This window comes from Mixophyes fleayi, chromosome 7 (assembly GCF_038048845.1).
Source record: "Mixophyes fleayi isolate aMixFle1 chromosome 7, aMixFle1.hap1, whole genome shotgun sequence".
Lineage (NCBI taxonomy): Eukaryota > Metazoa > Chordata > Amphibia > Anura > Limnodynastidae > Mixophyes > Mixophyes fleayi.
The window spans coordinates 145,732,911-145,748,430 of NC_134408.1; the positions used below are offsets into that span (position 1 = coordinate 145,732,911).

Here is a 15,520-nt window from a genome sequence, read left to right on the forward strand (position 1 = left end):
CTATTAAAGCTCCAATTGTAGAGCAAGGTGCAATTTTGGGAGAATTTCCCCGTTTCAGTTATTATGAGTATCCTCTTTTGTAATCTGTGAATGAGGAGGCTGTTATATAGTATTAGAATACCTATATCAGTTCCTTAAAAGAGGAAGAGAAGGGTAGAATGGTCATTGGCAGGGCTGTATCTAGGGTTGTGCGAGATGGGCGCAACACTGAAGCGGGGCACAGTTTATGAATGTTTTAGGTTCATTTGGTTAAAATTAAGGACTATGGGGTTGGCAGTTTTCTTTCTTGCCCCAAGCACTAAAATTTTAAGTTACGGCTCTGGCCATTGGCCAATAACCATTCGCTCAAGGAAGTGTGCAAGACTAAGTGACGTTCTCGAATTTGGTCATCGACTAAAAAATATGGCCAGCTTTATATGTGACATATTTCATAAAGCTCATTGCAGAACTTCTTTATACATAAACACCGCTAGTATCAATCCATGACTAGCAGAAACTCTTCTGCTCTGTATATTCTCCATGTATATATTTATATTTAAATTGTTTTCAAGAGTAGAGATGTGCGGCCGGCCATGAAAGAGTTAATACGCACACACCTTTGGTGTGTCAATGATTAACTCCTGGATTAGATGGGTGATAGGACTCATATCAGTTCATTTTATATCTCTGTCCATCCGCAGACACATTACAGGGTAGCAGACAAGAATAGTCTTTATCAGACAGCATCTGTGCAAAGACTCAGCCGCTGAAAGCAGCTGCAGCTGCCCCGGATCGTTCCCCCTCCCCCCCATCTACAGGCTGGAACCACCCGAGGAGAGTTAGGTCCACTCACAGGATCTCTTGTCAGCGTTTTGTGTCATTCATTTTATGTTTAAAGCCCAGGGCAGAGACATATTATGTTGTGCATAAACTGTTTATTATTCATTTGTTTATTATATTGATTTGGAAAATCCAATACCCCCCAATAAGCATTTTAAAGTGGACTCATCACTAAAGATTAGTTAAAGTTCAGTAAGATGTATCACAAATCGAGTTGGGCGGAGAACCATTCCGGTCGTTCAGCCTTTGACCTTCGCTCACACTCCGCCGTCCCACGCTGTACTTGCAAATTCGTATTTCGCAAAGTCTGTAGTCTATGAATGGAACTGAAGTAATGGCAGACAATTCACTGTGCTGTGTGGAGAGGTTGGGATAGGACAGATAAGATTGATGGGGTAAATTCTGCAAGTGAACAGTGCACAGTCTTGTGACCCAATGCAGAAGAAGGCAAATATTTAGAGAAAAATAGGGGTTTGTAAATTGTGCTCATTATGGGGCTGATGCAGAGTTGGATGTGCGACTGTTAGCATAACGATTCTGGCATTGCGCCCACCTGCGCTTGGAGAGGCGAGACTGGTGCGACAGGGGTGAGCAAACGCATGCCGAGTAAAGTTTGGGCAAGTAGTTTATGCAAATGCGGCTCATGCAGATCTGCAAAAACGCACATATGCGCCAGTTAGGAGTCGCATGAATTGTACCTGCTATAGGGAAGGTGCACGGTGGCTCAGTGGTTAGCACTTCTGCCTCACAGCGCTGGGGTCATGAGTTCAATTCCCGACCATGGCCTTATCTGTGAGGAGTTTGTATGGTCTCCCCGTGTTTGCATGGGTTTCCTCCGGGTGCTCCGGTTTCCTCCCACACTCCAAAAACATACTAATAGGTTGTTTGGCAGCTATCAAAATTAACCCTAGTCTCTCTCTTTCTGTCTTTCTGTCTGTCTGTCTGTGTGTGTGTGTGTTAGGGAATTTAGACTGTAAGCCCCAATGGGGCAGGAACTGATGTGAATGAGTTCTCTGTACAGCGCTGCGGAATCAGTGGCGCTATATAAATAAATGATGATGATGATGAGGTGCAAATACTCGCTGGTCATGATGAATTATCGTAAACCAGGCGCATATGCTGCTGATGCGGAAATAGGCCCCTTAGTTTTATATCTTAAGAGGAAAGAAGACATTAATCTGTGTTTGGTAAAGAAAAAACGCCTACTCTCTCTCACCTCGTCACTGACTGCAGCAAACAACCTACTCTGAGTTATTATCAGATGTTGACTATGAGTTACGTATATACTGCTGCATCCTGGTTATTCCTTTAACCCCTCCTGTGTGAAACATAAACAGGTGTATAGTGCATGAGATCTGTTTTAGGGACCCGTTGACAGGTACATCACCTATATCTGAGAAACGGCCGTCTCCTTGGTCAGGTGTCACACCCTGCCCCCCGCCCTGACACAGCACTGCACCTGCTGGTGTTTATCTCGGCTTCGAGCAGCTGTTTGTTCAGTATAATCACAATAAAAAAGGAACCTTCCTGTATCCTGGTGACCTGCCCCCGAAAAGAGGATGTTCATGTGAGTGCGATTGTATCAGCAACAGGCTGTTCTGTTCTTACTCTCCTGTCGTCACCTCTGCCAGGGCGAAGCCATCTTGTCCTATGTGCGCTCACACGGTTATGTACAAGTGTCAGCGGCATGCTATGGTAAATCTGTATATATGGGGGTGTCAGCTATAGGAGGGAATGTTTACCTCAGATGGAGAGACCTATATTGTATATACTACAGGTGTGGTATCTGTTATCCAGAAAGTTCCAAAATAAAGTAAATAATTGCTAGTGTACAATAATAATGTCATACACAAAGGCGTGGTGACTGAGTGTCTCCTCCTGTAGTCACTGTGAGGAGCACCGATAAACAGTACGGAGAAAGTCTGTGGTAAATTTTAAATGTCATATAGCATCTTTTAGATTTTTTAAATAAATTATGGGGGGAAAATCCTATCCCTGGGGGTAAATGTATCAAGCTGAGAGTTTTCCGGCAGGTTTGAAACATGGAGATGTTACCTATAGCAACCAATCAGATTCTAGCTATCATTTTGTAAAATGTACTAAATAAATGATAGCTAGAACCTGATTGCTTTTTCAAACTACCTGGAAAACTCTCAGCTTGATACATTGGTGTATCAAGCTGGGTTGGTGTTGGTAGATGGAGAGAGGTGTTGGTGGATGGAGAGAGGGATTGGTGTTGGTGATGGAGAGAGGTGTTGGTGGATGGAGAGAGGTGTTGGTGGAAGGAGAGAGGTGTTGGTGATGGAGAGAGGTGTTGGTGGATGGAGAGAGGTGTTGGTGGATGGAGAGAGGTGTTGGTGATGGAGAGAGGTGTTGGTGGATGGAGAGAGGTGTTGGTGGATGGAGAGAGTTGTTGGTGGATGGAGAGAGGTGTTGGTGGATGGAGAGAGGGGCTGGTGGATGGAGAGAGGGATTGGTGTTGGTGGGTGGAGAGAGGGGGTGGTGTTGGTGGATGAAGAGAGTTGTTGGTGGATGGAGAGAGAGGTTGGTGTTGGTGGATGGAGAGAGGGATTGGTGTTGGTGGATGGAGGGAGTTGTTAGTGGATGGAGAGAGGGGTTGTGGATGGAGAGAGGGGTTGGTGGATGGAGAGAGGTGTTGGTGATGGAGAGAGGTGTTGGTGGATGGAGAGAGGTGTTGGTGGATGGAGAGAGTTGTTGGTGGATGGAGAGAGGTGTTGGTGGATGGAGAGAGGAGTTGGTGTTGGTGGATGGAGAGAAGGGTTGGTGTTGGTGGATGGAGAGAGGGGTTGCTGTTGGTGGATGGAGAGAGGGGTTGGTGGATGGAGAGAGGGGATGGTGTTGGTGGATGGAGAGAGGGGTTGATGGATGGAGAGAGGAGTTGGTGCTGGTGGATGGAGAGAGGGATTGGTGTTGGTGGATGGAGGGAGTTGTTAGTGGATGGAGAGAGGGGTTGTGGATGGAGAGAGGGGTTGGTGGATGGAGAGAGGGGATGGTGTTGGTAGAGGGAGAGAGGGTTCGATGGATGGCCTTTGATCATTACATCAACAATTACTGAACTTCCCTTTTCAATTGGTCCAAAGATCATCAAATCCATCATATGAGTATGACATATGCAAAATACACCTGCTACACGGCATGTAGTTGCTACTATGAATGTAGAGAGCATGCACATGAGCTAAGTGCATGGCTTCATTGTATGCGTATTTCGTGTCTCTATCTCTAAATAATTGATATTGTGTATCCGGATTTACCTGGCTGATCTTGTAGAAAAACAAGTTCCAATTTATTGCAGTTCCAGTGTTATTGTGTCTAATCAATATCTTTGGATACTGCCACATAATCAGCCCATGTTTACAGGGGGCTCTCGGATTGTGGTCATTGAACCTATCTGTACAGAGCCGCACAGAGAAGTACGCTACAGAGCGCAGAGCATCTACGGTTTCTGCAGAGCACTGCCCAATTGCAGATATTTGTCCAGTTTTTGCAAATACTCCTAATTATTATTATTTATATTATCACTGATTTGTAAGGCGGCACGGTGCTGTGCTTGCCGTGAAAGGGTTACTTAGATTAATGAGCTTTTCCTCCTCTGTCCAGGATACTTATATATACATAAATTATTACACCGGTTACTTTGTTGTAGGTCTCCTCCCCACCTCTTTTCGTCTGCCTGTCAGGTGCTGTGTCAGTTTTACCTACAGCAAAAAATGTCTCAGTGAATTATTCATCGAGAAACAAAGGAAATAATTCCGTGTTGTCACTAATCACCTGATATTGGGAGTGAGAGGCAGAAACTCTCAGATCCCAGAGGCTACACCTCAAGGTGTAATTCCCAGGAGGGGGATCGTCCAGGACACATCTCTGTGCGCCACAAACGGATCACATCTTACTGTCTTATTTTGGCATCGCTGAATTACAGTGGAACTAAACTCAAATAGTTACAACACTTATTTTTATGTTTCCTGTAGAAGACATCTATCCCATAGTTTCCTACTCACCCGTAATATCCTGGAGACCACCAAACTACGTAGAGACCAGGCTCTTCTACCTGTAGTAAAATTCCACTTCCTTGGCTGAAAAAAATGGGGCAGATTAATATATACTTGACAACTCTCCCGGAATAACTGGGAGACTCCCGAAATCCGGGTACGTCTCCCAAACTCCTATTCACTTGCTAGTGATGTGGACAGGATGGGAGACAATGATGCGATTCGTGTCATTTTGGTCCTGCCCCCCCCCCCCCCCGCCCCCGTGACAAAAATTACATTTTAAAAGCAGGGGCGGAGCCAAAATGACGTGATTGATCGCATCAAGCCCCCTCCTGCCACGCCCCTGACCAGGATCTCGAAGACTTTAATTATTAAAAGTTGCCAAGTATGGATTAATGACATTATGGGGTAGAGATTAGAGCCAAATGTTTATTTTTTTAAAAAAAATTATTGCTACTTCCACAGTTTTTCCTACAAGGGGTCAGAACTATCAAGGAGGGGATTATGGTGATTTTGGGGTGGGAAGGTGGACGGGATTTATAAAACTTATTACAGATTTTATACATTTTTTTGTTTTCACTTTTTATTTGTATAAGGAGAATAAAAGAAAATGAGCTCAAAAAGTTTTCATCAATTTTAGTGCTATTTTCTTTTTAGTACCACGCCTCTTTTTATTATTAAGAATAACAGTTATAAGTGTTGCTACAAAATTTTCCATGGAGTTCTTAAATAATCAAATTATACAAAGTATGTAATTCCTCTATGAGATGACCGAAACATCTTTTTGTTATTATAAATGCTGCTTTAGAGTAAAACTCCCTATTGTAGAAGATTCGGAGATACCGCACCCCACAGAATACCCAGGTTTGTCCCATCGCTTCCACCGACAACTGTATAAATGACATTTAAAAAAAAAAGTAATCTAAAAATAAAGCTTTAACACTTATTTTTATAATCGACTACAAAATAAACCGCCAAGTCATATTGACCGCGGAAGGACGGCCAGATGTCCCTGTCTTAAATCTGTACATAGAAATCGCCGTATCCCAGATTAGAGGGATATCGTAAATGAGTCTGTAATTGAACCTGGAACTAAATCAATGTTTGCTCCCGCTGCCTGCGTTGCTTGGATCTTGTACCTGGATCAGTGGGGTTAGCTCTATTACCTGCGCAGAAATCACTTCTTCCCCTCCAGGTTTCCCTAGAAACTAATCTTGCGTAGGAATGGGACAAGGTGTCATCTAACATCTGCTGATTAGAAAACCGATCGACTTCCAGCATTGAGGCTGCCTGTTATGTCTGATTCCTTTATTTTATGTCTGTTTAAGGTACACTAAAAATAAAACACTTATAGATATGTTACTCTAAGTGATAATTTCCACCTGTGGCCAAAACCGGATTTGTGACTTTTTTTTAATGATAAAATGTACAGGCAATATAGCAGGGCCTTGATAAAAAAAGACCCCTTTGTCCCTTAGCGATTTCGCCGGTTTCTAGCGAATGTCACTGTGTATCAGATCCTGATTATCCTATAGCCTAACCAGGCTTCTGCCTATGGTGCAAAACTTTTGGGGCCAATCATTGCTGATGATCAATATGAAGCGGACTGAGATTTCTACTCCATCGTTTTTGAATTGATCTTTAGTGCAGTTTAATTCTCTTTCTCCTTTGGACATAATGTTGACTGTCAGTTTTCAGAAGAGCCATGGACAGACCGTGCTTTGAAAGTGTATACTGATATAAACTCCAGCAAAACTAATGACATTAATGTTTGAAGGCCACGTTACTCGCAGCAAAGCAGGCGAGAAGACCTGTCCTATTAAATCCACATTGACCTTTCATGTTATAATTTACTGTAGGAGGTGTCCAGAGTTAGAACGGAGCAAGATTTTATTTTTCCACGTGGCCCATCTGCCAGGATGTTCTACCTAGTTAATCCCACGCTGCCCCCTAGTGGCAACTTGCTGTTTAGCTCATGTGATGCCTCATTAGTTCATTTGTGTTGATAAAGCCTATTATTTGTTTATTTTTTTTAGATTTTACCCTTGCTGGCAAACACATCACGTCTGCCTGTAACCAATCACATGTTGAACAAACACACATGTATGTCATATGACATACGCGTGTGAGTTCCAGTGTGTTTGGGGTTTGTAGTGTGGTTTGTATTGTTTAAATAAAATAAACAAAGTACAGGTGGAACAATGTAACATTAAAGATTAATTTATTGCTGTCTGAATGACTGTAGGACCAGGCTTCCAGTCGCTGCACGGCAGGGCTGGGGGTCTGCCTGGGGTCCGTACCAAGTCCTTAGTGCTGGATCCGGCGGATGGATTGGATCTGGTTAGTGTGAGCCTGAGTGCTGTATTCATTGTAGTTTCTATATTCACCGTTGTGTCTGTCTCGTTCCAGCACGTACTGGTACCCTCTGTACCCGGGGTACTGGTATGCCACCCAGCTGTGGGGAGGGGGAACAGAGAGACAGGTGGGTGAGTGGGGGGAGGGTAAAGACACAGGAAGGAAATTGTCACATTGGGAACGTACCTGTATATATTTTACTATAAATCACTCAATAGAAAACTTGCTAAAATGATTCTTAGAATTATCTGCTACACATTGGGTCTGAGTCATTAACGAGGGCGAAGCAAAAAAGGGAGTAAGTTTGTTCCTGGAGAAACCATTTTTACAATACAAGAGGTGGAAATTAGTTTATAATTTTGCACATAAGGAATAAACCGGCTGTTTTTTCATGTAGCACACAAATACTTGGTAGCTTTATTTTTACACTGATATTTAAGGTTGATCTAGTACAGGCCCTACCCCAACTATATATCTGTTCCCATATTTTAAATTTACCTCCCCCTCCAATGCATCATGGTTTTGCCCAGGTACAAAGTTATTTTTTTTTACTCTCCTTAATGACTCAGGCCCATAGTATTTAGACTTATTTTAAACTTTTATGTTATCTCTAAACACAGACACTTTTTTTATTTTGTCTTGTAGCAACTTAATATGAAACAATAACAATACACATTTAAGAATAAGGACTTTGATTTACCTGTAAAAAAACAACAATGATTTAAAGCTTTATTCTAACAGTGTTTTGTTCATAAAGATAATGGACCTTTCTCTAATGATGTCCACATGTTGCCTTTAACTCTATAAACCTTTTATGTTGTCATTCTTCATCTCATGTTAGTCTGTGAATACCCTGTTTTGAAATAGGTTGGGATAGAATAACTAGTAGCCAATCAGATCAACCGAACAGCAGTACAGATTATTTCAGGAGATCAATGTGCTGGTCTTGTGGGGAGCCGATGACTATCCACTGATGTGATGTGTCAGTTAGGACAGGGCTGCATGTGACAGGGGCAGTGACATGATGTGAGGAGGGGAATGGAGGCAGCAGGAAGCCACAGACTGAGAGTTATATAGTGGAAGGAGCAGGGTCTCCCAGCAGCACAGAGTATATCAGGAGATGAGTGATGTGTAGTGAGGACAGGGCTGCATGTGTCAGGGGCAGTGACATGATGTGAGGAGGGAAATGGAGGCAGCAGGAAGCCACAGACTGAGAGTTATATAGTAGAAGGAGCAGGGTCCCCCAGCAGCACAGAGTATATCAGGAGATGAGTGATGTGTCAGTGAGGACTTGTTTGCATGTGACAGGGCAGTGACATGATGTGAGGAGGGGAATGGAGGCAGCAGGAAGCCACAGACTGAGAGTTATATAGTAGAAGGAGCAGGGTCCCCCAGCAGCACAGAGTATATCAGGAGATGAGTGATGTGTTAGTGAGGACAGGGCTGCATGTGACAGGGGCAGTGACATGATGTGAGGAGGGGAATGGGGGCAGCAGGAAGCCACCGACTGAGAGTTATATAGTAGAAGGAGCAGGGTCCCCCAGCAGCACAGAGTATATCAGGAGATGAGTGATGTGTTAGTGAGGACAGGACTGCATGTGACAGGGGCAGTGACATGATGTGAGGAGGGGAATGGAGGCAGCAGGAAGCTACAGACTGAGAGTTATATAGTAGAAGGAGCAGGGTCCCCCAGAAGCACAGAGTATATCAGGAGATGAGTGATGTGTTAGTGAGGACAGGGCTGCATGTGACAGGGGCAGTGACATGATGTGAGGAGGGGAATGGGGGCAGCAGGAAGCCACCGACTGAGAGTTATATAGTAGAAGGAGCAGGGTCCCCCAGCAGCACAGAGTATATCAGGAGATGAGTGATGTGTTAGTGAGGACAGGACTGCATGTGACAGGGGCAGTGACATGATGTGAGGAGGGGAATGGAGGCAGCAGGAAGCTACAGACTGAGAGTTATATAGTAGAAGGAGCAGGGTCCCCCAGAAGCACAGAGTATATCAGGAGATGAGTGATGTGTTAGTGAGGACAGGGCTGCATGTGACAGGGGCAGTGACATGATGTGAGGAGGGGAATGGAGGCAGCAGGAAGCCACATACTGAGAGTTATATAGTGGAAGGAGCAGGGTCCCCCAGAAGCACAGAGTATATCAGGAGATGAGTGATGTGTTAGTGAGGACAGGGCTGTGTGTGTTCCCACATGCAACAACTCACAGGACATCAGGGGAAGGACATGGACACTCACCCTCCAGAGTTGACTTTGATGGAGGCCACCTCCTTGGAGCACCAGCCCATGGCTTGCAGTGAGGGGTAGTCATCACACAGCTCAAACTTGCGGCCCTGGAAATTCTCACCTTCGTACAGGGTGACTTTGCTGTCGCTGTGGTTCTGTGGGAGACAAACAATCTATTGAAGCACATAGGAGTCAGGACTACAGCGAGATGTCTGTGGGTGTTGATACAGCTCACGTCAGGCAGCTTTCTCAGCTATTGCTTAAGATTAAAACATAGATGTGGTAAAGAGAATCTAATACATTCTATTACAACTAATTGGGTGTAATAAACACCCATCTGGAAGCACTTCCGGGTGAGGAGACCCTAGGACCCAACGCAGAGGTTAATGTGAGGGACAGATAAACTCTTACAGCGCATTTCACAGGTCGGAAGGACAGAAGATGCTCGGTGCGGTATCCGCTGTTTCCGCTCCACGCATCCCAGCGGGGGTAGTCTCCTTTCTCAAGGATAAACTGCTGACCTTGGAATTCTGGGTATTCGTACCCAACCCATCTGTGGAGCAGAAGTATTCAGCAATAATTATTATTTTGTTTGTTGTTGTTTTTTTAATTTAATGATAAGTTAAATAAAACTCCTACGAGTCCCAGACAGCTATTAGATCTTGTACTTTGCAGAGATGACAACAGAGTCCTTACTTTTCTGCACAAAAGCTTAATAAAGGTTGGAAATCCACTGATAACGACCATGGAGCACTTACGGTCCGTTCTCCACCTTCACTGAGCGAATCTTGCGGAATCCTCGCTCCATAATGTTGGAGCATTCGATGAGGAATTCACATTTCTTGCCTTGGAAATTCTCCTCTTCCCACACAGTTACGCGCCACTGGCCCAGGGTCTCCATTGGCTGGCTGGTCATTGTGGTTCACTGAGGAGGGAAACACTGGTCAGAGCCTGGCTCAGCATATTAAACTTTCAGAAGGGTTAATCCACTCTAAGGGGTCTATTTATGACCCAGTGCACTCTGCTCATTTTCATTCTAATTTTTAATAGCACAAATAAGAAATTAATGTCTGGGACACTGGCATAGGCAAACAAAGGGGGGGGGGGTTCCTGGTGCCTGGAACCCCCCCCCCCCACCCAAGCTTGGGGCACTGTATAATTGTGGTGGCTGGACCCTGCCCCCGCTTCACATAGCTCTGCTTGAAAAGGGGGATCTGCGTGCACCTAACAGTAGTGCACGCAGCATTGCCCATGTATATTATGGGGATAGGAAGAGTTGGAGAGCAGCCAAGCACTGTCTAAAATTATAGCCACGCCCCCATGCATACTGGTCACGCCCAGTGGCGACGTGGTGTGTAAACCCCCCCTCTACAAATCCTGCGATTGCCCTTGAACGGCACCCAAAGGAGACTGTTCCAACAAGTAGTCTATAGTGAAGTGATCACAATTGCTAACTAGTTCCAAACCGCAATCCCGATTGAGATTAATGGGACTGCGTTAGGCGAATGTTAACTAGCAAGATCACTTCATTTACCTAAACCATGATGTTTCTGCAGGATTTTAGGCTTAATAAATAGACCTCTAAGTGTATAAACTGACTTTAATTCAGCATAACTCAATTCACGAACAACAGAACAGCTATTAAGCAGCACCCAGTATAATCCCAGAGACTTCTACACTTCCTTCCCCTTTAATATCCATCTAATAAGTCCAACACTTTTCTTTTTCCACAATCTGTTTGTTTCTTTACTAACAGAACATCCAGATTTTCCTCCCTTCTTGTAAACAGCGACTTCTAACAAATAAACTTCAGCTGTTACTGTCACCCCAACCTTTCAGAGATACAGTGATCATTTGTTAGCAAAAAAAGGGCCACAAATTCTCCACTCCAAAAATCCATCACATTCAGCTTTATTACTGTGACTGTGATGCACCAGGTAGGAATTTAAAACATTAAAACAAACAAATATGAATTTACTTTTGTTGAATCAGGATGCAAGCTATGTGTATCTGTTAATTCCTTTACAAATGTTAAACATGTGTTAATTCTATAGTCTCCACCGTCTGCTGATACCTTCTGTGATCATCTCTGTCACACTGGACAATACCGTGTTGTGTATATACATTACAAAGATTGTTGCAATATACAAGTTAGCTGCTAAAATGTTCAGTTTATCCTCAACCAAATGTAATTACTTATGTGGGATGGATATAAATATAATAATAATAATAATAATAATAATAATAATAATAATAATAATAATAATAATGGATGTTCTTGGGCAAGATCCAAGAATCAGGAAAATGAAAGTAGTCAATGAGTGAACAAAGTTGTCTAGCAACAAAGGAAAGATAACACAGCGCAGATCACTCGGTGCTAAAATATTATATAACATGGTTTGTGTATTTTATGTTGGTTTGTTGGTTCTACGCCTGTATTATAATATTTGGGAGTTATTCCACAATCTATGTGGATATTATTTGCAGCCACACCGTACAGAGTTAATTCCAGGTTCAGACACCTTGGTGCAATGTTCTAGTAATGTCATCTCACCTCTGACACCTGAAGCCACAGACCTTACCTGAGTACGCAGGAGACTGGATGCAGTGGGGCTGTGTATTGCGTGCCCACCTTACCCTTATATATGCCCACATGCATATTGGATACTGCCGAATCTGCAGATCGGAGGTGCAGACTCAGCAGGGCTGGAGGGCACAGAATAGATCAGTAGAGGGAGGGGTGGGGGAGAGAATGGGATACAGGGACTGCAGAAGGCCAGACTATTGCTGTGCGTTCCAGTTGGGTTATTGTAAGAGAGGATCAGGCAGAACAATGGAAACTGCTGCTATGTGTTTGTACAGGATCAGGCACAATGGGCAGAGTGACTGATGCAAACAATGACCATTTTATTCGGTGTATTGTGAGTCCTGCTGCCTTGGCACCTTCCGTGTGTAGTGTTGGGGAGGGTGGGTGAGAATAAAGAGCTGGGTCACTGAAGTTACATGGAAACTGCAAAAAAGATGGATTTTAATTTAGATTATACTATAATGATTTTTATATAGCAAAATATATTTTACATTTCTCATTGCTTTACAAACTTGGTCTCTCCCATCATGTTCAAATGTCATGCAAAAATAACATACTTGCAAATTTGTTGCTATTGGGGGTCTATCGTTCATTGGTGTACTTTGTGGAAGTTGTTAATATATGTATAGGCAGAGTTTATAAATGTACAGTATATATGCAGAGTTTATAAATGTACAGTATATATGCAGAGTTTATAAATGTACAGTATATATGCAGAGTTTATAAATGTACAGTATATATGCAGAGTTTATAAATGTACATTATATATGCAGAGTTTATAAATGTACAGTATATATGCAGAGTTTATAAATGTACAGTATATATGCAGAGTTTAGGTTTGCTGTGCAGACAACAGTTTACCTTTAAATTATCATTATATTTTACTTATACAGCACATATTTTGTGGCTCTGTGCTAGACCCCCGATAGCAATACTGGAACATACAATGGTATTAGGGTGAGAGTGTCCTGCTCAATAAAATGTATCATCTAAATTGGGTTTATTTCACTTTTAGAAATGTAAGTTTTCCAGAGTTACAGAATCATCTACAAAACATTTCATTTTGTATTGAAAAAAAACCCCCCATAAGTCCACTAGAGGTTGATTTGATCCTCACATCCATTTGTGTTTTTTTATTACCAGACGTCATTTATGATGTGTTTACTGCGCCCTCTTGTGACGGTTGTTAGGTAGTGCAGTTGGCAAACTGCTGGACATTATATGTTGTACAAAGGGGATTACCCTTTAGATCCCAAGAATTTCGCACGTGTATGCAATGGTATTATAAGAGCCCTACAGATTTAGTAGGCAGTGAAGACCCTGCTGGTGAAGGTTTAAAATAGGAGATAGGAGCAAGCAAGGCACAAGGGAAGAAAAAGGGTGTGGTTAAAATAACTAGGATTTTCCTGTTATTTAGAGAGTTGTAATATATCATCATCATCATTTATTTATATAGCGCCACTAATTCCGCAGAACTGTACAGAGAACTCACTCACATCAGTCACTGCCCCATTGGAGCTTACAGTCTAAATTCCCTAACACACACACACACACACACTACAGTCAATTATGATACAAGCCAATTAACCTACTAGTATGTTTTTGGATTGTGGGAGGAAACCCACACAAACACAGGGAGAACATACAAACTCCACACAGATAAGGTCGGGAATCAAACTCATGACCCCAGTGCTGCGAGGCAGAAGTGCTAACCACTAAGCCAGCGTGCTGCCCAATATGTACACAAGGATTAAATTATTGTAAAGACAAGAAGCAATGTTGTGAAGTAGAATGTATTTAGACATAGTTGACAACATTGAGAAAACATGCAAGTTTAACGGGACGAGCTGCCAGTCTTACAGAGAAAACCACCAGTTTTGTCTAAAGATCTGCCAATCTAACAGGTAGAGCTGCCAGTCGTACAGAGAAAGCCAGCTTTATCTTTGCTCTGGACAAATTCTTCTTACTTTATTCCTTATTTCCTTATTTACTAAATTACTGGCCTTCCAGTTCCCAGGCCAGTTAATGTTCTGTGTGTGTGAATCACCACCAGACATCTATTAGGAGTTGGGCAGGGGTTTCCCGAGCCAACACCTTGTGAACTTTGTCAAGATCTGCAACCCCAAAAGGAGAACACGACTCGGGTGGAGGCGCTGCATTTAAGAGGTGAGACGATCCCCCCCACCTTCCCTCTAGGTACCCAGCACGTGTTACATTTTACTAAATGTATAGGCAAAATAAGAGAAATCCCACTAATAGATTTGTACAGACAGAGCTTTATTTCCCCATGACCGCAACGCCTGGACTACTTCTCACCTTGACCAAAGCCTTATCACTAAGTGACTGCAGGATCACTCCGCAGCTATATCACCACTCAGAGAGCGCTGAGAGGAAAACAGCAAATATTGCCTTAGTCTGACGGAAAACAAAACACAGAGGGGAAAATCTGGTACAATTACAGGATTACCACATACCCCAAACACTTTGAATCAATCATCAACAAAGGTGACTAGTAAAACTCCACCACCGAGCCCCATAGCAAAATTTGGGGTGGCTGGATGGGGTTCCTGATCCGTTTGGATGTTTTTTAGATCAGAAGAGGAGAGCCGAGGGGCCCTAACATCACAGCTGAGATTTCATTCTGTGAAGCAAGATTATTAAAATGAGAAAAGGAGCAGAAAGGTAGCAATTTTAGGGCATACTCGCCCACTCTCCCAGAACACTCACCTCCGTGCCTCATAGTCACTAAACCCCCTGCAACTGTGGTACCACTCAAAGGATCAGTTTTATAGGATATCTCACTCCTGGGTGTGTAGATACGCTCTTATATACACACATAGGGCCGTAACAAACTATCACCTGGTCCCATAGCAGAATTTGAGGGGAAACACTGTGATACGAGTCAATCTGCTTGGACTAAAAGTCTAAACGGAGATTTGCTGCATACGGCCCACCCCCTGTGTGTGATCAGGGGAGCGTAGCTTTGCTGCATACGGCCCACCCCCCACGCGTGATCAGGGGAACGGAGCAGGAGCTACGAGGTATATGGACACTCGGCTGCCCCAGCGCTAGTTATGCGCTGACTGTTCCATTGTGCACGCACACAACAACCTGCCCAGTGACACAGGGACCTTTATCGCTCTGTACCAGTATCGTCTGAGTAACGCTCAGCTGCCCGGGATATTGTCTTGTGATAAATGCTGGCAACATAATTCTTTATCGCTACAAAAATAAAATAATAATGTGCATAGTTTATACTTAACACCAACTTTGTTATCTACATTGTGTCTTCACAGCCAGACAGGTAAACAGGTGTATTTATCACCTGCACAGACAGTGACAATTGTACTCCACACAGCTCTTGTTTGCATTATGGTTTGTAGGATGTTCAGCCTTCAGGATGGTGTTTCTGGTGTTATGCAACACAGTTCTTGGTACTTGTTAATTATACGGGCGCCAGAATTGCACCATAGCAGCCTCTCATACCAGTCATTGCAGGGAATTTGGTTACG

The 15,520-nt window shown here is 43.3% G+C and overlaps 1 protein-coding gene across 1 annotated transcript; it reads right to left on the reverse strand.

Moving 5' to 3' along the window:
* Positions 1 to 7,033: 7,033 nt before the first annotated feature.
* Positions 7,034 to 12,097, reverse strand: CRYBA2 (crystallin beta A2). The gene is made up of 5 exons (XM_075178682.1): positions 12,004 to 12,097; positions 10,180 to 10,346; positions 9,833 to 9,974; positions 9,434 to 9,576; positions 7,034 to 7,284 (listed from the first exon to the last, which is right to left on the reverse strand). The coding sequence occupies exons 2-5, from the start codon at positions 10,335 to 10,337 to the stop codon at positions 7,137 to 7,139; spliced, it is 591 nt and encodes a 196-aa protein (XP_075034783.1). The 5' UTR covers positions 10,338 to 10,346; positions 12,004 to 12,097; the 3' UTR covers positions 7,034 to 7,136.
* Positions 12,098 to 15,520: the final 3,423 nt, after the last annotated feature.